Genomic DNA, 26,854 nt, shown 5'->3' on the forward strand with positions numbered 1-26,854 from the left:
TATTATGGCTCTGATGAAGACCTATACAGAAAAATAGAGTGGGACAGTAAATAAGAATGTCTTATAATGGTGATTTCAATTTTCCAGACACTCACAAGAATTTGTGGGTTGGTCACTCATGTGGTAGAATAATTTCCTGGATTTATTGGGTGACTGTTTACTACACCAGCATTAATACTCTTGATCTGATTATCAGCTATGACTCTTTATGCATTAAGAATCTCCAGATAAAGGAACCACTAAGACCAGTGATCATAGTATATTGTGATACGAGATTTACTTAAAAATATAACTGCTGTCAAGAGTAAAGAGGTATTCTGCTTTCATACAAATGACTACAATGGTCTCAGACAATACTGAAATTCTTTTCATAAAGGGACCAACCATTTCATAATTTTTCAGGTCATTTAAATCAAACTGCATTTCTCAACCATTTTTAACTTGTTGATAGTAGCTGCATTAATTAGACATATTCATGGAATGACGAATTCTGATAACAATGTCCCTTCATTATCAAAAAATGCAAACAGCATGACATCCACATGTGATTGTGACTTAATGTGTTTTTTTGGCCTTGGTTAGGCCTGGGAGTCTAAAACGCTGATGGAACTGATATTCGGGTGACACTCAAGTCAAGTGGACCCAATTTCGGCGAAGTCCGGACGGTCTGTGACAGCCAAATCCTCTGCTTGCACCTTCACGATGGTGGGACAGTTAGTAATCCTGGGTATAACCTCCATGCACAAGTACATGGTGGGTGACCACCCAGGTGTGAACCAACGTAAGCAGGGGTCGAGGTGTGGCGCCCACACTACATGGAGGAACACCGCCCCTCTATATTACCAGGCAGTACTAGGTGGTAGATGACTCTCATCAACTGGTGAAATACCACCACTTTGCTTATTGGAGGCTTGAAATGGTGGAACCTATGTTTAGTCTCTACAGCTAAGTTCCGGTCAACCTTTCCCTATCTCTTCCATCATGCATTATGATTGATGACTTTTGAGGTTATGATGAACGTTGTGGCGAGATCCAATATTCCTTACATTTCGAGGGTACAGCTCTAAAACGGTGTTCGCAGGCCGGCCACTAGTTAGTACACCGGTAACTCTCTAGTAAGTAACTATCGGTAACTCTCTAGGAAGCTTATGGATTAGCTAGTGTATAATCTTGCTACCTCTACTCTGCCAGATAGTGACTGGAGGGAGTCCGAGTAGTGTGTATGCGGGGAGCATTGTCGAGGCCACTTTATGTCAAGGATCTGGGTATATTCTTACTGTGTGTACGCCATATCCAAAAATTTCATTACTTCATACAGCATGTCCCACCCACTTTTTCTTACTATTGAATACACCATGAATTGTCAAACTAATAGAGCAAGCTTATCTGCGAAAAGATCTAAACCTCACAAGCACTTCCTAATTCATTTCACAAATATACGTGGTCTCAATTCTAATCTCAACGATGTCCATTTCCACTTCCAGTCTGCCAAACCCCATGTACATTTTCTGACAGAATCTCAGTTATCGGTTGATTCATGTACTGCTCATCTCAGATGCCCAAATTATTCACTGTATGATTCCTTTTGCCTCAAAGGTGGTACTTGTGCATATGTCTGTTCTGATATTCCCTGTCAGAGACTTCGCAATTTGGAATCTCCTCTCTTTGACCTTCTCTGGCTTAATATCTCTCTACCTCATTGTGTCAAATTCGTCTGTTGTCTCTACTGTTCTCCCAACTCCACTAATCACTTCGAGCTCTTTGACTTTCTCTCTTTGCAACTTGACTTTCTCCAGTCCAACTTTCCTAACAGTGAAGTAATTTTCCTTGGTGATTTTAATGTTCACAACTCCAGCTGGCTTCCGTTTTCTAGTCACACCGACCCAGCAGGTCGAGATGCTGAGGCTTTTGCAATTACTAATGACCTAACACAGATTGTTCATTTACCTACAAGAATACCGGACAATCCGAATCATACAGCCAATATGCTTGATCTTTTTCTCACAAACAACCCTTCTAAGTACACGGTCTAAGTGAGAGGTCCTTTAGGCACTTCAGATCACAACTTGGTGATTGTCTCTTCTCCAATGGAACCTTTATCTCATGGCTATTCCCAACCTCATGTTGTTTGGCATTACAAGAATGCAAAATGGGATGACCTCGAGACTTCTTTTCCTTGGTCGGATTACTGTTTCAAAACTCCTGATGTCAACGTTTGCTCAGATCGTGTCAGTGAAATTATTCTTGCAGGAATGGAATCCTTTATCCCACACTCCACTTTAAAATCTCTTCCTTTATCTAAACCTTGGTTTTCCAATAAATGTGCTAAGGCTGTTCAAGAGAAGAATGTTGCATATTGTAATTGGCTTGTTTCTAATTCTTCAGTTTCATTTTCTGCCTACACCAAAGCTCGCAACAATTGTAAAGCAGTTATTAACCAGTCCAAACTAGAGTTTGAACAGGCTAAGAGTAGAAAACTTGCTTCTTGCCCTAATGGTAGCCGAGCATTCTGGTTTCTTGCCAAAGCTATTGGCCGCAACTTTTGCCCATCTTTGCTCCCACCTCTGTCCAAACCAGATGGTCCTGTTGCCACTTCAGCCAAGGATAAAGCTGACCTGCTAGCATCCCATTTTTCTTCCAGCTCATGTATTAATGATCTTGGTAAAACACCTCCCACCATTCCCAACACGCTCCATTCAATGCCTCCTGTGGTCTTCCATCAAAAGGATATCAGAAGGATTTTGATTAATCTTGATGGTAAGAAAGCTCCAGGTCCTGATGGTATTTCTCCACTTGTTTTCAACACCTGTGCTCCTGAACTTACTCCTATTCTTTGTCGCCTTTTTTCACTTTCTTATTCCAAAGGTGTTTTTCCTTCTGCTTGGAAATTTGCTCATATCCAGCCAGTTCCTAAAAAGGGTGACAAATCCCTCCCATCCAATTATCGTCCCATTGCAATTACTTCTACTCTTTCTAAAGTAATGGAGAAATCAATTAACCGTCAACTCTTAAACTACCTAGAAACCTTCCGTCTGATCAACGATCACCAGTATGGATTCCGTCAGTGTCGATCCACTGGTGATATTCAGTGTCGATCCACTGGTGATTGGCTTATGTTACCCATTTATGGACTAATTCAATGGAAAGGTTTGGTGAAACACAAGTAGTTGCTCTTGACATCTCAAAGGCTTTTGATCATGTTTGGCATAAAGGTCTTCTAAACAAGCTTCCATCTTATGGTTTGCCACCTGTTTTTAGTAATTGGTTATCCAGTTTTCTCTCAGATCGCTCACTGAGGGTGATGGTAGATGGCTCTCTGTCTTCTAACTTCTCCACTAATGCCGGTGTCCCCCAAGGTTCAGTTCTTTCCCCCACTCTTTTCCTCTTGTATATCAATGACCTTCTTCCCTTGACTGGAAATCCCATCTATAGTTTTGCCGATGATAGCACACTGCATTCAACTTTCCATTATGAGAAACCTTGTCCTGCTAAATCAGCTTCAACTTCTCGAAGACCTGCTACCAATTCCTTAAATGCCGATCTTCACGTAATTCTCCAGTGGGGCAAAGACAACTTAGTTGATTTCAACCCTTCTAAAACTCAGTCTTGTCTTATATCTCGCAAAAAGGATTCTTTTACTCCTATGCTTATCTTTAGTGACACTCCGATTTCTAGGCAAAATGATATATCTCTTTTGGGGATTACCCTGACTTCTAATCTCTCTTGGCACAAGCACATTACAAATATTGCTACCTCTGCATCTAAAAAACTTGGTTTTCTCTTTCGCTCTCGGCGTTACTTTTCGTCCAAACAGCTGCTCACTCTGTATAAATCACAAATCCGCCCTGCCATGGAATATTGGTCCCACATCTGGGGTGGTGCCCCTAAAACCTCTCTCAGGCTTCTTGATTCCATTCAGAAGAGGGCAGTTAGGTTAATTAATGATTCATCTCTAACAGAGTCTCTCCACTCGCTTTCTCATAGACGCACTGTTTCTGCTGCATGCCTCTTCTACAGATACTTCCATGGGCACTGTTCTTCTGAATTGGCTTCTATAATTCCGGCTCTCTCTTTCAAAAACAGTCCGAACACGTGCCGCCACCAGCCAACATCCATTTACTGTCCAACTTCAAACGCACAGAACCAACTTTTCTTCTTGCTCATTTATTCATTCAACTGCCGTTTTCTGGAACAACCTTCCTTCATACGTATTTCCTGAAAATTAAAATCTACAGAAGTTCAAGTCCAACGTCAACAAATATCTTCTTTCATCTTCTTAAGCTCAAACCCAAGCACGGTACTAAGTACTATAGGTTCTAATACCTCTCGTGTTTGGGGTTCACATAAAAAAATATACCTACGACTATACTGTTATAACTTTAGTTATAAAAATGCAATGTTTGCATATTGTTCAAATTTCACCATTTTCAACACATGCAACAAACAAGAGAGAGGTGGAGAAAAAAAAAAAGGCATTCAATCAAAATAGTTCTTTGCTAGACTGGAATTTCATAAATTAAAATTTAATATGCATATTCTCAAAATATGTGAGTGCAAGACCTACTAACAATTATTTAGATACCACCATGTTCAAAAATTATAAGATCATTCACAGAACTCTTTTTGATCAAACATTGTAAAAGCTACCAACCATAACAATGAAGTTATAAAATTTCTCCTTCTTACATTTGTACAACAGAAAGTGGACATGGAAGAGTCCAAACGGATTAACAATTAGCATTAGCATTAGTAGAGGCATTTGATGCAAGAAAGCAAGCTTATGCAGCATCAGCCAAAAAAAAAAAAAAAAAACCCACTTCCACTTCACCCCTCTGTTCGTTCAAAATACCTGTCCAGTTGAGCCTTTAACTTATTTAGGCTATCAACCTCCACTACAAGGGATGGAAGTCTATTCCACCAACCAACCACCCGCTGGCTAAAGGCAAATTTCCACACGTCTATCCTACATCTGTCTTTCCTCAATTTGAATTTATGCCCTCTCAGGTGATTATTCTGAGCTAGAGGAAGAATCCCATCAGCATTGAGCATGCTCAAACCATTCAAGGCTTTATACACCTCTATCAGATCACCTCGCTGGTGCCTAGTCTCCAGACAATGTAATTTGCAAAACTTAAGCCTTTCTTCGTAAGAGCACCCCTTTGTTCCATTCACTAATCTTGTTGCCCTTCTCTGTACTCGTTCCAGCAGCTCTACATCCTTCTTGAAATGAGGCCTCCAGACCTGTATACAGTACTCTAGGTGTGGTCTGACCATTGCCTTATACAAGGGAATAATCACCTCCTTATCCCTGCTAGAAAAGTTCCTATATATCATTGACAATACTCCATGAGCTACTCTTGCAGCCCGTCTGCACTGCTCAGAGAACTTCATATCTGCCTGCACAACCACCCCCAAGTCCCTTTCATTCTCTACCACTGTCAGTGTAGTACCACAGAGTTGATACGTTGCTCTGGGGTTGCTGTTTCCCATGTGTAGTACTTTACATTTGTCAATGTTAAACTTCATTTGCCACCTCTCAGCCCATCTGCTCAACCTTTCCAGATCCTGTTGCAGCAGCATAGTGTCAGTAGTGTCCTTGACAACCCTGCCAACCTTTGTATCGTCTGCAAACTTGGACATTAAGCTCGATATACCATCATCAATATCATTTATAAAAACAGAAAACAATAATGGACCCAACACTGAGCCCTGAGGGACTCCACTAATAACATTAGTCCACGATGAGCAGTGTCCATTGATTACCACTCTGTCTTCTCCCCCTCAACCACCCCTTTATCCATAGCAGCAATTTGCCTCCAATGTCACACTGCTCCAATTTGTGTAGCAGTCTTCCATGTGCAACAGTATCAAAAGCCTTTCTAAGATCCAAGTATATAATATCAAAGTTATTCCCTGCATCCAGTTCTTTTGTGACTGCATCATAGTATCCAATCAAGTTGGTCAGGCAAGACTTCCCCTTAACAAAACCATGCTGTGTCTAAGCTATAACTGAAGTCTTGTCTAAATGATCCTGCAGTGCTTCTTTAACCAGTGCCTCCATTAATTTTCCTGGAACAGAAGTTAAGCTCACAGGTCTATAATTACTTGTGTCAGTCTTTGATCCTCCTTTGTGAATTGGGGTCACATTTGCACATTTCCAGTCGATGGGTACCTCCCCTGAGTCCAAGGAAGCTCTCATAATTATGGCTAAGGGTTTGCTTACTTCCTTTGCTGCCTCCTTTAATATAACTGGATAGATCCCATCCACCCCAGGTGCCTTTCTTGTGTTTATCTTCAACAGTTTCTCCTCCACTTTACTCCCAGTTATTTCAAGATTCTGTAGCTTACTGCTAGAGTTGAATACACCCCTGGCATTCCCCTCGCTGAATAACTCCTCATGTGTGAATGTATATGCAAAATATTCATTTAGTTTGTTAGCTACCTGAGCAGGGTCATCAACAGTTGACCCATCAATATCAAGTGGACCAATCTGATTCATCCCCTTCCTTCTAGAGTTTACATAAGTAAAGAACTCTTTGCTGTTTTTCTTTGCATCCCTTGCCAAGGATTTCTCGTAATCTGCCTTCGCCTGCCTAACCTCCTTTGTAACTTGGTTGCATATCAACTTGTATCTATCATAGGCTTCTGTGTCATGTGTTAATTTGTAAGTATCCCATGCATTTTTCTTCTCTGCCATATGTCTCATTACTTCATCTGACATCCACTTAGGCCTAAACCTTGAACAATATTTCTTAGTTGGTATGTAAAGCCTAGTAGCTTCCAAGATAGGTTCTTTGAATGCTTCCCATTTTGAATTTGCTGTTGGTAACATCATCAGTTGGTCCCACTGTATAGAATTTAAATACTGTCTCAGTCCATCGTAGTCGCCTTTACGGAAGCAATAACCCTTCCCTTTACCCCTAATGGTAGTTACCTCTTTGAGTAAATCCCACTTCAGCACACTGTGATCACTGCCACCTAGTGGTTCATTTATCTGCAGATTCTTAATGCATGACGAATCACTGCTGATAATCAAATCAAAAGTATTACTCCCTCTAGTTGCCTCCCGAACATGCTGATGTAGAAAACAATCATCCAATAAATCCACAAAAAACCCTGCTAGTGTGTGAGTGACCAGCCCCCAAATTCCAGTCAATATCTGGGAAATTAAAATCTCCCATTATAAGACTCTCTGATTTGCTGGCCCACTCTATTTCCCTGTACAGTTTCTTATTATACTCATCAGTGTCATTAGGCCTATAGCACACTCCTACTCTCAATTTTGATCTCCCAATGCTTATGTCACACCAAACTGACTCAACACTGCACTGTCCAGCGATGTCGACTGGCTTCACTTCCTTGGTTTTTATGTGTTTCTTAACTAATAGCATAACCCCTCCCCCCTTCCTATCCTGTCTATCCTTTCTGTAGACGTTGTACTCCCCAAATTCCAGTTCTGTATCCCTTATATCTGTGTGACACCACGTCTCTGATATCCCAACAATATCTGCCTTTGATGTTTTGAGCAATACCTCAAATTCATCAAATTTATTTACTAAACTCCTAGCATTGGTGTACACGCAAGTATACCTCCACCTGTTTCTATTCTTAGCTACCCTAACACAACCCATGTGTTTACTTGTATCGCAATGATTCCCAGCAGTCTCTGAAATATCCCGCATCTTATTTTCCAGGCTGCGGCTCATTCCAATAGAAGCAGTGCAAGAATCACTTTCACCTCTGCCAGTGGCTACTGTTAATCTGTTAGTCCTTGTATCCCCCCAATCTAGCAGTTTTCCGACCCACCTAACACTGCCTCGATAGCATCAGCAAACATTCTTGCACCCTTTCTATTTAAGTGTATCCCATCCCTGTAGAAGCAATCTCTCCTGTTAACAAGTACAGTCCAGGCTGAAAAAAATTCTACCACTTGAGCCTTGCACAATCTTTCCAGGGCCGAATTGATCGACAAGGCTCTCATCATATACTCCCTCCTATCGTGTCTGCAATTCTGCCCATATACTCCCTCCTATCGTGTCTGGGCAGAATTGCAGACACTTTCAAATTCAACCCTAATTCTCGGCTTTTGTTCAACAGTGACCTGTACTTGTTAAGTAATTCTGCCGGTCTCCTACTCTTAATATCATTAGTGCCAACGTGTACAACTATATCACCTTTTGTGCCCTTAAAAGATGATATTCTTTTGTGCCCTTAAAAGATGACAATTAATGAAATCGACTTCATCCTCACTAACAGAAGATATATTGTGAATGATGTTACCGTCCTGAATAAGGTAAATGCTGGAAGTGATCACAGAATGGTAAGATGTACACTTGATATAGATGTAGGAAAGGAAAGGAAAAAACTGACTCGAGTAAATAATACAAAAGTCTTTGAGATAACAGAGGAGGAGAAAAAGCAGTATGTACTGGAACTTAAGAACAAGGTTGAGCTTCTGCAGACTGCTCAGGACCAAGATATCGACGAGGAATATTACAACTTTCTGAAAGTGATAAAGCCTAAGAAACCTATAGGGAAAAAGAAATCCAAAGAAGAAAAAATGAGTCAAGAAACACTTGTCATGATGAACCGAAGACGACAAATGAAGAGCAAGAAAAACACTGACGGAGAAAATTGAGTATACTGAGTTATGCAAAGCCATCAGAAAGAGACTCAGAGAGGACATAAGAAGATTTAACACAAGAAAAGTAGAACAAGCATTAAGGGAAAACAAAGGATTTAAATCAGCAGTAATACAGAAAGACAAATGATACTGAAACTGAAGAATAGCAATGGTGTACTTATAAACAGCAGAGAAGGCATAATTCAAATAGCAGAAGACTACTATAGAGAATTATACAAAGAGCGAGAGAATGATACCAGCAGTGGGGAAGATGGATTGCAAAGTAGCAACACATACGACATACCCGATATTCTTCCTGATGAGGTAGAACATGCATTGAAGAAAATGAAGAATCAGAAAGCCCCAGGGGGAAGATGAAGTTACTGTAGAGTTGTTAAAATTGGGAGGAAGAGACATAACACAAAAACTGGCAAGGCTCTTCACAAAGTGCATTAGAAAAGGTGTGACGCCTAAGCAGTGGAATAATGCAATCATAGTTTTGCTGCATAAGAAAGGAGATAAATCAGAAATTGGAAATTATAGACCAATTAGCTTGTTATCCCACATCTACAAGTTGTTCACAAGGGTCATTACTAACAGATTAGAAAGAATACTTGATGAGAATCAACCAAAAGAGCAAGCTGGCTTTAGGACAGGATTCTCAACTATGGATCACCTTCACATAATATCACAGCTAATGGAGAAAGAAAATGAATATAAAACACCATTATGCCTGGCATTTGTGGATTATGAAAAGTCATTTGACTCCATACAGCATAAGGCAATGTTTCGGGCACTGGAAAGACAAGGCATAGATACCCCATATATTATGATTTTGAAGAAAATATATGAGAGTGCTACCTCCTTTATTAGACTAGACAAAGACAGTAGCAAATTTAAAATCGATAAAGGAGTTCGACAAGGAGACACAATATCTCCGAAGCTGTTTACTGCTGCCCTTGAGGAAGCTTTCAGAAGATTAGACTGGTCGCAGAAAGGAGTCAATGTGAACGGAGAGTACCTAAACCATTTACGATTTGCAGATGACATTGTGGTTATAAGCCACGATACCAAAGAATTAGAGGAAAATCTTAATCAGTTATGCACAGTTAGTAAGGATTTTGGACTAAAGATGAATATGGCTAAAACAAAAGTAATTATGAACAAGTATGCCACGGAAAGGGAAATAATGATTGAAGGAGCAGTAATTGAAAAGGTGGAGTCATATACTTATCTGGGACAAGTTGTTAGCTGTAATAATGATAAATGGCTGGAAGTCAAGAGAAGAATAAATTTTGGATGGATAGCATTCAGGAAATATAGTCACATACTGAAGAGCAATATCCCAGTTTGTCTGACACGTAAAATAATGAATCAATGTATACTCCCCACCATGACTTATGGAAGTGAAACTTGGGCACTCACCAAAAGAATGGAAGAGAAGCTGAGAACTACACAGCGAAGAATGGAACGAATTATACTGGGAATCAGACTGTTAGATAAGAAGAGAAACACATGGATTAGGCAGCAAACTCAAGTAAAGGACATTCTTATCAAAACTAAAGAACTAAAATGGTCTTGAGCAGGACACGTAGCTCGAAGACATAATGACAGATGGACTAAGAAAACAACAGAATGGTACCCAAGAGGAGCTAGAAGAAAACCTGGAAGACAAAGGCGGAAATGGATAGATGAAATTCATGAGTTTTTGGGTAGTAAATGGATGGCCAGTGCTCAAAACAGAAGGAAGTGGAAAGTTGCTGGAAAAGCCTTCATCCTGCAGTGGATTGAAAATGGCTTATGATGATGACAGCAAAATTGCTAGCTACCAGTGATGCACTTATAATCTTATAACCTCCAAGGCATTCACACCACCACAAGTAAGCTGAACATTTTATGCACGTCTTTTTCATTACAGCATTTACTACTCCAATATTAAAACAAAATAAAACCACAGAGATATACAACAAAATTTTGACTTGATTAGAAAAGAATAGTTGTATGATGTAATTTCATGTAAACAAATAAATATTTATTAAATATTTTCCTCTTAAAATATTCTCACCTGCGATCTATGCTTTTCTCGTCGCTTTACCTCATTAATTACATTTTCATTCTGGTTATTTACTAGAGGAGTCTGATCTTGTGCAGCCATAAGCTGAGCTCTTTCTTTCTGATATACCTAAACGATGACAGTTTTCTAAAATTATGAATATTGTCAATTCAAACAATCATAATCATTCTACAAAATTCAGTCTATATCAGAATTTTTAAAAATTATTCAAGGTAGAAGTCTCAATCAACTATAAGAGATCCCACTTACTGGGATCTGCTGTAAATTAAAAAAAAAAAAATTAACATAAATAAAGCAGGGTACCATAAAGCATGTTCACACTTGCTACTCTGATATTTACTCTTATATAGAGTCATAAGGCCACTACACACTGCAGTTTCAAACATGGCTTCAGTGGAGAAAGGGGTTGTGGAGAGGCCTAACAGGATTCAGTGATGACTGTCTAGTTTGCAACTCTTCTTCCACTGAAGGGCAGACCACGGTTGTGGGACAATATACTGCTCACTGTTATGCACAATACAAGAAGGTCACATGCACAGGCAATGCAGAATCCACTGTTAACTGTTGCACTGGTTTATTGACAGCAATAAAAGCAGTTATGACAAATCTGAAAATTCCGTCTTGTTTATCATTTGGAAAAAAAAAAAAAAACCTCCACTTCCATTTGTTTTTTGAATGGAGCACAAATTATGGTCTGCTTTGCCCTTTCATACTTTTCACTTAGAATGGTATTGCAGCAGTTATCATTCATAACAGCTGTTTTGACAGAACTGTTTTGCTAAAAATTTTTTTCATGTTTTGAGAGCATTTCTAATAACACCAGAAATTTCACTTAAAGCCTAAGAAAGAATTTGGGGGAGGGGGGGGTCTCAAAGAAAAACCACTTTAACACTGTTGCTAGCTAGTTTAGTCACTCACTGTTCATCCAGCTCCTTTAAGTCTTCTACACTCAAAATATTCCTAGAAGAAATCAACTGTTGTATGTTCAATGTTATCAGCTTTACTAAATCCAGCTTTACAATTTCAGTGGCAGCCTGAACAGTAACATTTGAGATCTACAAAGCTGGACTCTTCTTCAGGCAAAGACAGATGCAGTGACAGGGCTGCTCCAGGGCCCAAAGGTATAACCTTTCGGCTCTGGGGACAGAGCAATGTAATTACTCTTGCTCCAAAGCTCTCTCTCAAGCAACTCCCTGGCAAATATTAAAGCCCATCCAATATTCTTTAGTTCTTATCCTTTCCATCGGCAAGGCTGGAGGAAACAATGTCTTTAGAATATAGGAAAACAACATATCAGCTGATTCGGGGTGGTAAAGACTTTCTGGTGCATTTAGTTCAATGAGTGATGTTTTGTTTGGCATTCCAGAATAATGGTTTGGGATATTGATGAGCAGCTAAAAAGGTTAGCTCTTGCTCTCTCTTTTCAGTCCTGTCAACAAATATCTTCTTTCGTCTTCTCAACCCCCAACCCAAACATGGTACTAAGTACTATAGGTTCTAATATCTCTCGTGTTTGGGGTTCACATAAAAAAAAAAAAAAAAAAAAAAAATGCCGACAGCCAAAAACCGACACTGAAATTAAATAAACCGACGTAGGCATATTTCATTAATATATGATACAATCGGTTCTTATTTTTAATGAAAATACATATAGTATTAGAATAGTTATAAAAATTTCTTTCAATATGTAAGAATATTTCCACAATTAAAAACAAATTTAAGTTTGTTTAGGGAAGCTATTCAAGTGTGTGTGTGTGTGTGTGTGTGTGTGTGTGTGTGTGTGTGTGTGTGTGTGTGTGTGTGTGTGTGTGTGTGTGTGTGTATACATTGGTGTTCAAAGAAAGTGCATCACCCCTTAAAATTGTAACTGTCATCCGAATAACGTAAATATATGCAATATTTCTTACAGATTGCGACACGCATAGGTGATGACATAATATTGAATCAGCTGTTACTTTCAGCTATATAAACATGCCCCACTATATACGAGTTGCAGTCATTGACTGTGACAGGATGACGAGTTACGCGCAGTTGATGCCACGAAGAAAGAGTGCTATTGTTGCTTTATGTGAGGAAGGGTGTTCTTCCCATCACATTACTTATAGGGTGTCTTGTAATCGATTGAGAGTGAGTAGATTTCTTTCCAAACTCAAGAATACTGATTCTGCTGATAGGAAAAAAGGAACCGGACGCAAATGAATCTCTATGCCAAAACAGGACCTTGTTTTGAAGCGCTTATACCTTAAAAACCGTAAAGTTTCTTGGTCTGAGCTGAAAAGAGAATGGGAAGAACATACAGGAGTGGTAGTAAGTGTAGTAACAGTCAAAAGACGCCTCTTCAAAAATGGACTTGTAGCCCGTCGTCCAAGAAGCCCCTCCTCACACAAAAAATGAAAAAGGCTGATTACTTTGGTATAACGAGCATGTCAAATGGAACCCCTGAGCAGTGAAAGTCAGTTATTTTCTCGGATGAGAAGAAATTCAACCTGCATGACTCTGATGGGAGACAAACGATTCGCAATAGATGTGGTGAAGAATACCATCCAGACTGTATGGTAACTACAGTGAAATTCCCTACCTCCCAAATGATATGAGGGTGCATTTCGTATCGCGGAGTAGGTCACCTGCAGTTTATAAAAGGTTCCGTAAATGCCAATGGATACCTGTCTTCCAATATATTGGAAGGCAAATTGCTGCCAACTATTTGAGACCATTTCAACCTGCCAAGTAACTGCATCTTTCAGGATGACTTCACCCTTTGTCATTGGGGGCAAAAAGTGTAAGTAGGCACTTCTATAGTAACTTTAGCTTCATTTCTGCATGAGCGGTTCGACAGTAATGTATTTACATTTGTTACAGGTGAAAAAAAATGGTTGGAAGAATGGTCCATTATAACTCTTAGCTGGCCAGGAAACAGCCCAAAACCTGAATCCTATAGAGAAAACTGTTGGCTTCGTGTGGAATCTGCAGTTGCCAGAAAGAAACTAAAGACCCTTTGTGAACTTCAGAAAGCCATAATTCGTGTTTGGAACCATGAACTATCAGTTTATCTTCAGAAATTGATCTTTTCAATGTGTCGATGGTGTGCTGCTGTCATCAGGGCTAGAGGCAGTTCAACTAAATATTAGCTTGCGCCTGGTGAACTTTCCATTTTGTTTTCCATTTAAAATGATAACTGAAATAAATTGAGGATTTCTGATAACATTTCAGCCATAACTGTCGTGTTTACTAAAACTGTTGTATAAAGGTTGCAAATGCTTGTTTTGGAATATTTTGAGAGTACCTGTCAAATATTACTTAGCTTTGTCTTAATTATTAATAAATATCTTCTGTTTATATTTTTATTTGTGATGCTAGTCATTAATGTAACATACGATCGCAAAAAAGGGTTAGAAATGTGAAATTTCTAGGCGATGCACTTTCTTTGAACACCAGTATATATATATATATATATATACACACACACACACACACAGTCACTCCTTGACTTACGTACTTAATTGGTTTTTTTTCATGTACGTAAGTCCATTTGGTACGCAAGTCCAACTGCGATCTTGTAGATGCAAAATACATGTACTGTATAGTACAATGCACCGCGCTTATAATCTCCAACAAACTTCATCATGTACAGCATTTTACGATTTGTAACAGAGTTAAATGAGGGTGAAAAAACAATGAATAATAATTTAGTGCGGTATTTATTCAAAACTAATTTAATCTAAATGCAATACATAATTTAATTTAATCTACGATCAAATCACTTTAAAATGGGCTCTCCAAAATAAAATACCGTTCACTATACAATATGTAGTATAGCGCCAGCCATTGTGATCATGTTTGTGAACTGAATTTAATTCTATTAAACACTTATTCTAATAAGTGAAAATAGTAGGAATATTATCCACAGGCTATAAAAGTAATGAAAGCATAGATTTACACTTTACTTCCTCCAATTAACAAAACTAAACGATGCATGAAAATCGGAAGAATATTTCCCACAGGTTAGCAAAATAAAACTAAATTTATACTTGCGTACATAGCTTAATTAATAGTGTAACTAATTGATATTTCTGTTCACCAACATTATTTTTTTTGGTCGTAAAATTTTAAACAGTAAGAAAATAAGCAATCAATAACAAAGACCATGGCACGCACAAATTTTAGCATCAGCATTAGTAGAGGCATTTGATGCAAGAAAGCAAGCTTATGCAGCATCAGCCAAAAAAATTAAAGGAAAATAAATAAATAAAAAATAACCACTTCCACATGACCCCTCTGTTCGTTCGAAATACCTGTCCAGCTGAGCCTTAAATTTATTTAGGCTATCAACTTCCACGACAAGGGATGGAAGTCTGTTCCACCTACCAACCACCCACTGGCTAAAGGCAAATTTCCGCACATCTATCCTACATCTGTCTTTCCTCAATTTGAATTTATGCCCTCTCAAGTGATTATTCTGAGCAATAGCAAGAATCCCATCAGCATTGAGCATGCTCAAACCATTCAAGGCTTTGTACACCTCTATTAGATCACTTCGCTGCTGCCTAGTCTCCAGACACTGTAATTTGCAAAACTTAAGCCTTTCTTCGTAAGAGCAACCCTTTGTTCCATTCACTAATCTTGTTGCCCTGCTCTGTACTCGTTCCAGCAGCTCTACATCCTTCTTGAAATGAGGCCTCCAGACCTGTATACAGTACTCAAGGTGTGGCCTGACAATTGCCTTATACAAGGGTATAATCACCTCCTTATCCCTGCTAGAAAAATTCCTGTATATCATTGGCAAGACAACATGAGCTACTCTTGCAGCCCGTCTGCACTGTCAGAGAACTTCATATTTGCCTGCACAATTACCCCCAGGTCCTTTTCATTCTCTACCACTGTCAGTGTAGTACCACAGAGTTGATACGATGCTCTGGGATTGCTGTTTCCCATATGTAGTACTTTACATTTGCCACCTCTCAGCCCCTCTGTTCAACCTTTCCAGATCCTGTTGCAGCAGCATAGCGTCAGTAGTGTCCTTAACAACCCTGCCAACCTTTGTATCGTCTGCAAACTTGGACATTGATCTTGATATACCATCATCAATATTATTTATAAATACAGAAAACAATAATGGACCCTACACTGAACCCTGGGGGACTCCACTAATAACATAAGTCCACGATGAGCAGTGTCCATTGATTACCACTCTCTGTCTATTGATTTATCGTATTTTCGGCAAGAAAGAATTATTATTTTATTTATTATTCTTTACTATAGTTAATACTGTCATAATTAATTTTAATATCCTGCACTTGTAGCAGCAATATTTTTGCCCCTGTCCCAAATAAAGTAATAACATTTTAGGGTTTGGTATACACATGAAATATATGCACACATCAAATCCAAGAGAAAAAGGACATGTGGATGTATTCTCTTGTTACAACTGTACTGAAGATACTTTCACAACATAAACAGCAGGAAATTAAAATTAATGTTAACTAAAAGTAAACTTCTTTTTTTTTTTTTTTGCTGAAAATTCCACAAATCTCTCACACGTGGGAGGAGAGGAATTGGAATCCAACACGCAAACTTCGAATAGGAAGTTTAAATTCCCAGTACGGGGACGTGTAAATATAAATTAAAAATAAAAGCGTTAAAAGTAATTTTTAAAAAAGTATTTATTTTAATTCTCTCTGAATCACTCACGTAGTAAATTCTCAGCTCACAGGCGGGTAAACAGTGAGCAACACGCATGCTCTATCAGAATAACACGTTATAATAACAGGTTCAGTCACAGGTCGGCACTGAAGTAAATTATCATCATTTACTTCAGATAACACATTTCTGTGAAATGGCATGATGGAAGGAGGTCTATGGTAACGTTTTAAATCCCTTTAACAAAATCTCACCTGATGTTTGAGAAACAGAACGTGTGGGTCTCCAAACATGATTCTTTCGAATAATGAACTTACAATAATCCTGAAAAGTGGCTTTTGCGGGGTGTCTGAACTTTAAAATACAACTACTTTATTTCCTCCAGAAATTAAAATTCCTATCACCAAGCGTACACATAATGTTAGAACAACTTCAAGACGTTCTACAAGACAAGTAGCACTAGCGAGCCGTTTCTAATAATCTCTTTGAAATCGTTACTACGAGGAGCCGACCGTGTCAAGTAGCACTCACAATAGTCCAGTCCATTTTGTTCATTCGGGTATGCAGCGTCACCCTAAAATCGATGAGAAATATCGCACACACCCAAGCAGAGCGTGTCATCACGGACTACGCTCGCGATAACACTTATACTTGCAACGCTTTCTCGCACTGAGTTCTTTTATAAACAGACAAGAATATAAATCTTTCATTTCAGCACAAGCTCGGAGATAATATATAACGCAGAGACTTAATGAAATGAATAGTGTCGCTTACAGCTCTGGCAACTACTATCGCCAGAAGATGACACAGATGCTGCCTGTTCCGCATTTGGAACTATCGCGCGCGCACGCACACAAAGATCTCAAAAAAAAAAAATTAACAGTTACCAGACAGCAGCAAATTAATAAATGTATCTGGTCACTCAGGTCAACGACATAATTTAAAACAAACTGTCTCCCATTACTGTAAAAGCAAAGTGTTATTGTTCAAGCAAGTACCGTATATCTACGAAACTTATATATTATATATACAGGGAGATCGAGAGCTAATGGGGGCCCCTGCAAAAAGCGCACGATGCGTCGATGCCCCTCCAGTGTCTGTATGTGTTCTTGTGTGCGTGTGATCCAAATATGAAGGATAAAAGGCAACATGTTAATACTAACATATAATAAATCAATAAGAAAAATGAATAAAATAAAACATTTCTATTATTTTGAGTTTGTAGAATTTTTTTGCCGATTATTAAAAATTAATTTAATTACTTAAATGTAATACTTAAGAGGTAACAGTTCTGAAAGCTGCTGGCCTATTCCAAACTCCACATATATTTGATATGTATCAAGGCCGATTAAAGTCTTTTCGCACCCTGGGCACTCTTAATCGTAGGCCAACAAAATAGATTCAGGGCGCACCAGGAGTGGACGGACGGGGGGGGGGGGGGAATCTGGACTTCAGTTTCTCCCAAAGAGACTTGATTAAAAAAACCAGTGCATTTTTCAATAGGCCAAAGTAGTTGCTCCAATGCTCAACCCTTCCCAAACAAAAATACTGGGAAATGTATAATGTACAATGAAAAGTCTTCAAAATTTATTATAATAAAAAAAGGTTTGTAAAGTTACTAATTCAATAAAAACAATTATTATGTTTATTTTGTTTAGCAATTTTATTCTAGAAGATCATGTATGAGTTATCTGAAGTTACTAAAACGGTTTCGTAAGCACTTGGCCAAGTAGTGCCCAATGGATAATGCAGCTCCTGCCATAATTATATATCAGTGGGTTTCTTGTGGAATATACTGTGTGATACTGTATTGAAAAAAATTGATATTTGCATTATACACGACATCTGCAAGGAGTTATTTCTGCCATTTACTCAGGTCTTTTATATAATAAAAGTTATATAATATCTTTATTGCAATCAGCGAAAATAAGTAAATTTTACATGGATGCCTGATGCAATGCCCATAACAGCAAAAATACTAGGGGTTTAACATAGAAAGCAACTAAAACTCTAAAAATAAAAAAAATAAAAAGTTGTAAACACATGAAAACAGATTTTTTTTTTTTTTTTTCCCACAATAGCAACAAACCGATCAAGGAAAAACAGTGACAGTCACTCGATTGAAGACGAGAGCATATACGTCTTCTGTAGGCTTTGTCCTCAATGAATTTCTTGTAGTCAGCATCTATATCTTGGATGTTTTGGTGCATCTTCATTGGCAGGAATCTGTCGCCCTTCCTGAGCCTCCACGCCATGGCCTGTAAAGAAGGGTGTTCTCCAATTACAAATCTGCCAAAAACTTGGCGTATTGGTTTCACCCGCTATCATTTTAATAGTGACGAGTAAGCAGAGGATGAAGATCCGTTCTGAGACTTTTCTGTAGTTTAGAAGTTTTGTCATTTCTGAAGTATGTGTGAGGGCTGGAAGCTTGTGCTTGAAGAGCACCCACCGAAGAAGCCAGTACTCATCAGATGAGATGGTTTTTAGCGTGGTTTTTGCTGCCGACGCACAGATTTTAGACCCGTAAGTAATGACTTGGCTGAAGAAACCGGTAAATATATTGAACGTGTACTGAGACTGTGACATGAAAGAGGTGTTGTTTGGCAAGCCATCTGGGATCGGCAGACATCGTGAATATCTACGACATGGTGTTTAAAGCTGAGCTTAGGGTCAAAGATTTCCCCGAGATCTCTGTGCTTGGTTACTGGAACGATGGAGGTTCCATGGATTTTCAGGTTTAGTTGAGTTGGGTGTGATTTAACTGAGAATACCATTTATGCAGATTTATTTGGGTTAATGAAGAGAGAACTGTGCTAAGTACGTAGCAAAAGTTTTTAGGCTGTTGCTCGCGTTACTGACGGGATTCGAACCCGGACCTTTTCCACCCGGTGTAGAAAGGCCGGTGACGATGCCAATGTGCTACTCGGGCAGAAGGAAAAGTTTTTGTGATTACTTCGATATTAATCTTTACTTCGCTGAAACAATTTTGGTGAAATATTCGCCACGGGTATTCTAGTTATGCATAATATGTTAACGCGCCTAAACTACAATACAATACAATTCTAAATTAATTTGCAAGTTTAATAATGAATCGTTGAAACTTGTGCCGAGCATTTAAGATTATATAACCACATTCACTTTGTAAAAAAACGGAAAAAAATAAACATTTCATATTTTTACCAACTGGTGGTAGCAAAAAACATCAATTCCAGATAGAGAAGAAACAACAAATTCTGTTTCGTCACGCGCGATAATTTCGTTTTCCCAGTTCGAATGCAATTCTATTGTACCCCCCCCCCCCCCCGCAGTAACACAACTGGCGGTATCGTAGTTTCGTTCTGTTGTCTAAAGCTTTTAAGACTATATTGATTCTGATGCTCAAAACCGGATATGCTCTTACACACAGTTATTTAATAGATCTACTCGAGAGTTAAAGGAAAGTAACGGTACAAAGTATTTCTTAACTCAAGTAACTCACGGCCTGGATAGCTAATCAGGTGTATCTATGTCCGGGTATTTTGTGAAAGCATGATGGCTGAATGCTTCTCAATTTGTCAGCTCTCTATTCACAGAGTTTAACAAAAACCTTCCGACAGAATATCTAATTAATAAATTAAATACAGTGCACTGTATTACATATATTACAAGCATATCCTTGGAACGAAGCGTTTAACATTTCTTCACCTACTAGTAATACAGAAATTTCCGAAGAACAACTAATAAAAATAATAAATTCACTACCTGACAAGTCCACCATAGGAATTGACGCAATACCTCTGTTTAGTCTAAAAATTGCTTCTCATTTCATCAGCAAAGAACTCACTCAACTCTACAACAAAGTAGTCAAATTTGCACAGGTGCCTTCAAGCTGGTTATCATACAGAGTCGTGGCAGTTCCGAAAAAGCCTCATGCGAAAAGACCGGCTGACTTCAGACCAATATCAATTGCCTCTCCCTTCCTGAAATGCCTCGAGAAGTGCATCTATAATGATGTAGCCCTCGCAATCTTTGCGCATAGGCAGAACACACCCATTATGCCATGCCTAATAGATCTACCGTAACCTGCCTACAGTCATTATCACAGAAAATACTTCAGGCCTGGAATGACAACGAAGATCTTCACACCATTTTTCTCGACATGAAATCTGCTTTCGACTCAGTCCAAATAACACCCCTTCTTGCCTTACTTGAGAGATTCTACGGGATATCCGGAAATATGCTCGAGATCCTCAATAATTTGCTATCTAGGAGAATGCTTCACTTCAAAGGCGATGGCATTGAAGTCACTAAAAGCGTCGAAGTAGGGATCCCACAAGGTAGTTGTCTCTCAGCCTTGTTATTTGCAGCAATATTCGTTCCACTAATGGATCAAATTCCAGCGGTTCCTATCGTATGCTGATGATATTGTTTGCTACTTGCCATGCAAACGCCATGTTGGTCCTTCACAAGAAAGACAAACCGCCTCTGAATAAATACATTCTCTAAGTATGCTAAATTTTTTGGCCTGTCAGTCAATCCAGAGAAGTCAAACTATCTCATCTTTACGCCAAGTCGGAGGACTTCTACTGATACTGCATCTTCTCTACTTCCGGTATTGGCAGGAAATGTCCTGACTCCCACAGATAGTGTCAATTTCCTAGGAGTAATCCTTGATGCCAACCTCACCTATAAAAAAACAAATCCAAGCTCAGTATTCCAAAGCCCTGAGAGCGTTCTGGGGAATGAAAATTGATCTGTGCAAAACGCACAATAAGAAAATAATCAAGAAGTACCTCGCAACTTACTTCTGTAGTGTACTCTCCTATGCCGTGGAAGTTTGGTCGGCGGCACCACCCACCAGCCTCGAATTCTGGGTGCTGAAGTGGGCCAACTTGTAGTCGCACCAAATCTACACAACATCTAAATCTACTCTCTGCTGCAACCTGCAATATACGCCCGTAGTCCACAGAGCCCATGTGCTAAAAATAAAGTCATTCCTTCATCTGTGCTCAGCTAAGCAGGATCACATCAACATCTAGAACACGGTTGGTTGGCGTTTGCCAGGCAGACATCTCCGTAGTACCCCCTCCTTATGCTCAAGGCTCCAGCGGTTACAGAATTTCAAAAGACACTTCCCAAATGTGACTCTGGATACTCTCAACTCGCTCTACATCGACCTGTGGTCTGTAGACAAAGCATATCGCGATGGCATCTTGTCCTATCTTGCTGTTTGTAAAGGACATTTATGTAAGTGCCGATCTTAGTTAGCCGATGTCATTTCATGTTCTGCTCAACGACTACAACAAAAGGACAACAAAAGCGCAAAAGGACTACAACATTTCATGTTGTAGTCCTTTTGCGCTGTAATTACTACTTCATTCATTTTTACATTTTGATTATCATCTTTGCTTTGATCTGTTAATTATTATTATTATAATTTTTTTTTTTTTTTTTATAAATCAAAATCACTTGTATAAACAACTAATTGTAAGATTCCTCTGGCTTTCTGTGTAAGGAATCACTAGTGTATAAAATTTATGTTAATAAAGAATCTTATTATTATTATATACATTGTACGTCAAATATGAAGTTCGCTGAGCAGTGCAGAGGGGCTGCAAGGGCAGGTCATGGGCTCTTGTCATTGATATATAAGAATTTTGCTAGCAGGGACAGGGAGGTGATTATCCCGTTATACAAGGCAATAGTCAGGCCATGCCTAGAATATACTGTGTACAAGTCGGGAGGCCTCATTTTAGGAAGGATGTAGAGTTGCTAGAACGAGTACAAAGAAAGGCAAGATTTTTGAGGGGAAACAAAGCGCCTGGAGAGTACGCACCTGCGAGGTGATCTGATTGAGGTGTATAAGGCCTTGAATGGGTTGAGCAAGCTGAATGCTGATGGCATTCTTCCTCATGCTCAGATTAAGAACCTGAGGGGGCTCAGATCCAAACGAGGAAAGTGAGTTGTAGAATAGATGTGCGGCAATTTTGCCTTTAGCCAGCGGACAGTTGATTGGTGGAACAGACTTCCATCTTTTGTTGTGGAAGCTGATAGCCTAAATAAATTTAAGGCTGAGCTGGACAGGCATTTGGAACGAATGAAGGGGTGAAATGGGAGCGTTTTTTTTTTTTTTTTTTGGCTGATGCTGCATAAGCTTGCTTTCTTGCATCGTATGCCTCTACTAATGCTAACGTAAAGCAAAATCAAAGCAATGTGGCTACTCTCAAATTAAAATGCCAGCAAAATACTGTAATTCTAATGACATTTGATAACAAAGCCACCTCCAAATAATCTTTCCCAACAAACCACCTAAATAATAATAATATAATGAAAACATGTACAAACAAAACAAAACAAAAAAAAGAAGAAAATGCTAAAATAGACAATCGATAATAGTAAAATAGCGTGTCTTCCATAACAAACGAAAAAAAACGACATTTAACAAATACAACCCTAAATAAAAATAGAGGCATTAATCAATTTGTTGTGCAAGAATTAAATCGATTTGTAACATTGGGCAGCGAAATTACAAAATTATTAAGTAAGACATCGATGGTTCGACTGTTGATGATCCTGCTCAGATAGCAAACAAACTGAATGAGTATTTTGCATCTATATTCACACATGAGGAATTATTAAGGTTTGAAAATGGCAGGAGGTTATCAAATTGTAGCAGGGTACTTAATGATTTTGTAATAACTGAAAGCAAAGTGGAGGAGAAATTGTTGAAGTTAAACATAAGAAAAGCACCTGGGGTGGATGGGATCTATCCAGTTATATTCAAGGAGGCGGCAAAGCAACTAAGCAAACCCTTAGCCATAATTATGAGAGCATCCTTGGACTCAGGGGAGGTTCCCACGTCCTGGAGATGTGCAAATGTATCCCCAATTCACAAAGGGGGATCGAAGGGTGACACAAGTAATTACAGACCTGTTAGTTTGACTTCTGTTCCAGGGAAAATAATGGGGTCACTGGTTAAAGATGCCTTGCAGGATCATCTAGACAAGACTGCAGCAAAAATTCAGACACAGCATGGGTTTGTTAAGGGAAAGTCTTGTCTGACAAATTTGATAGGATATTATGATGTGGTTACAAAGTAACTGGATGCAAAAAATAATTTTGATATCATATATTTGGATTTCAGGAAAGCTTTTGACACTGTTGCGCATGGAAGACTACTGTACAAATTGGAGCAGAATGGTATTAAGGGTAAGTTGCTACAATGGATAAAAGGTTGGTTAAGTGGGAGAAGACAGAGGGTGGTAATCAATGGGTGCTGCTTTTCGCGGACTAATGTTATTAGTGGAGTTCCACAGGGTTCGGTGTTAGGTCCACTGTTGTTTTGTATATTTATCAATGATATTGATGAAGGTATATCAGGCTTAATGTCGAAGTTTGCAGATGATACAAAGGTTGGCAGGGTTGTTAATGACAGTAATGGCAGTGTGCTACTGCAACAGGATCTAGATAATTTGGGCAGATGGGCTAAGAAGTGGCAACTGAAGTTTAACCTAGAGAAATGCAAAGTACTGCATATGGGTAGAAGTAACCCCAGAGAAATGTACCAACTGTGTGGTACTACACTTAAGGTGGTAGAAAATGAAAAATACCTGGGAGTAATTGTGCAGTCAGATATGAAGTTTTCTGAGCAATGCAGACAGGCTGCCAGGGCAGGTCACGGGGTTTTGTCAATGATATATAGGAATTTTGCTAGCAGGGAAAAGGAGGTGATTGTCCCTCTGTATAAGGCAATGGTCAGGCCAGGGCTTGAGTACTGCGTACCGATCTGGAGGCCTCATTTACTTGAGGGATTTGGATTTACTTGAGCGTGTACAGAGAAGGGCGACAAGATTGGTGAGGGGAATGAAGGGATCCTCTTACCTACCAAGAGATGCTTAAGTTCTGCAAATTGCAGTGGCTGGAGACTAGGCACCTGCGCGGTGATCTGATTGAGGTGTATAAGGCCTTAAATGGGTTGAGCACGCTGAATTCTGATGGGATCCTTCCACATGTGGAATAGATTCCATCGCTTGTTGTTGAAGTTGATAGCCTAAACAAATTTAAGGCTCAGCTGGACAGGTATTTCGAACGAATTGAGGGGTGAAATGGGAGTAGTGGTTTTTTTTTTTTTTTTTTGGCTGATGCTGAATAAGCTTGCTTTCTTGCATCATATGCCTCTACTAATGCTAATGCTTGTTCAGATTACGAACCTAAGGGGACATAAATTCAAATTAAGAAAAGACAGATGTAGAATAGATGTGTGGAAATTTGCCTTTAGCCAGCGGGTGGTTAATTGCTGGAACAAACTTCCATCTGTCGTTGTGGAAGTTGATAGGTTGAATAAATTTAAGGAGGAACTGGACAGGCATTTGGAGGGAATAGTGTGATTTTTTTTTTTTTTTTTGGCTGATGCTGCATAAGCTCATACACTTGCTTTCTTGCAACTGGATAGATCCAGTTCACCTCAGGTGCCTTTCTTATGATTTTGTAATAACTGAGAGCAAAGTGGTGGAGAAATTGTTGAAGTTAAACATAAGAAAGGCACCTGAGGTGAACTGGATCTATCCAGTTATATTAAAGGAGGCGGCAAAGGAACTAAGCAAACCCTTAGCCATAATTATGAGAGCATCCTCAGACTGGACAAAACTAAAATAAAATAAATCGTCGTCATCACATGTGCATTTTCCTAAGATTCCGGTTCCATTCCATAGGGGGAAATGCGTTGCCATTGATCTGGTGGCCTGTATATATATTTGGGAGGGTTGAAAAATCCCTTAAAAGAATGTACTGTAATTCCCCTAACACTTGAGATGGTGTAAATATTTTAGCGTCGGTATTAAGATTCCCCTAAATCCGAAAAGACAACACATGTCGAGGCAAGTGTGATTACAACAGTGATGTCATAAATAAAAAATAACGAATGAAAAATATGCAATATATAACAAAAAATAAACCTGTTGTGTATCTTGTTTTAATAAAATGAAGAAATAAAATAAATAAACAGTAAAATTAATAACAGAGAGGCAGTTTCACACACAGGTTATTGCAATATTTGAAACAGCTGAAACTTAAAACTGTTTGTGTTAATTTTTGCGGTCAATCGTCAGAGGACGCTGTCCTTGAGGTTGTCACAGACATTCTCTCAGATATGCCAGACAAGCTGTACTTGCTACCTGGGAGTCTAAAACGCTGATGGAACTGATATTCGGGTGACACTTAAGTCAAGTGGACCCAATTTTGGCGAAGTCCGGACAGTCTGTGACAGCCAAATCCTCTGCTTGCACCTTCACGATGGTGGGACTGTTAGTAATCCTGGGTATAACCTCCATGAAGATGTACATGGTCGGTGACCACCCAGGTGTAAACCAACGGAAGCAGGGGTCGAGGTGTGGCGCCCACACCACATGGAGGAACGCCGCCCCTCTATGTTACCAGGCAGTACTAGGTGATAGATGACTCTCATCAACCGGTGAAATTTCACCACTTTGCTTATTGGAGGCTTGAAGTGATTGAACCCATGTTTAGTCTCTAGAGCTAAGTTCCGGTCAACCCTTCCCTATCTCTTCCATCATGCAGTATGATTAAAGACTTTTGAGGTTATGATGAACGTTGTGGCGAGATCCAATATTCCTTACATTTCGAGGGTACAGCACTAAAACGGTGTTCGCAGGCCGGCCGCTAGTTAGTACACCTGACCGAACCTATTGGTAACTCTCTAGGAGGCTTCCGGATCAGCTAGTGTATAATCTTGCTACCACTACTCGCCAGATAGTGACTGCAGGGAGTCCGAGTAGTGTGCATGAGGGAAGCATATTACCATTGCAATTACTTCTAATCTTTCTAAAGTAATGGAGAAATCAATTAACCGCCAACTCTTAAACTACCTAGAAACCTTCCGTCTGATCAACGATCGCCAGTATGGATTCCGTCAGTGTCGATCCACTGGTGATATTCTGGCTTATGTTACCCATTTATTAGCATTAGCATAGGCATATGATGCAAGAAAGCAAGCTTATTCAGCATCAGCCAAAAAAAAAAAAAAAAAACCCACTCCCATTTCACCCATCTGTTCGTTCGAAATACCTGTCCAGTTGAGCTTTAAATTTGTTTAGGCTATCAACTTCTACAACAAGTGATGGAAGTCGGTTCCACCAACCAACCACCCGCTGGCCAAAGGCAAATTTCCGCACATCTATCCGACATCCGTCCTTCCTCAATTTGAATTTATGCCCTCTGAGGTGATTATTCTGAGCAAGATGAAGAATCCCATTGGCATTGAGCATGCTCAAACCATTCAAAGCCTTATACACCTCTATCAGATCACCTCGCCGTTGCCTAGTCTCCAGACTCTGTAATTTGCAAAACTTAAGCCTTTCTTCGTAAGAGCAACCCTTTGTTCCATTCACTAATCTTGTTGCCCTTCTCTGTACCCGTTCCAGCAGTTCTACATCCTTCTTGAAATGAGGCCTCCAGACCTGTATACAGTACACAAGATGTGGCCTAACCATTGCCTTATACAAGGGAATAATCACCTCCTTATC

General features: G+C 39.3%; 1 protein-coding gene across 4 annotated transcripts in view; it reads right to left on the reverse strand.

The window, feature by feature from the left end:
- Window positions 1-26,854, reverse strand: part of LOC150080048 (uncharacterized) — a 477,066-nt gene that overhangs the window by 24,761 nt on the left and 425,451 nt on the right. For all 4 annotated transcript variants that reach the window (XM_090381622.1, XM_090381621.1, XM_090381619.1 and 1 more), the window contains one exon: window positions 10,689-10,805. In XM_090381622.1, coding sequence (XP_090237748.1) covers window positions 10,689-10,805 — 117 coding nt within the window. The remainder of the gene's footprint in view (window positions 1-10,688; window positions 10,806-26,854) is intronic.

This window comes from Mastigoproctus giganteus, chromosome 9 (assembly GCF_048544385.1).
Source record: "Mastigoproctus giganteus isolate SK-2022 chromosome 9, ASM4854438v1, whole genome shotgun sequence".
In the NCBI taxonomy this organism is placed as follows: domain Eukaryota; kingdom Metazoa; phylum Arthropoda; class Arachnida; order Uropygi; family Thelyphonidae; genus Mastigoproctus; species Mastigoproctus giganteus.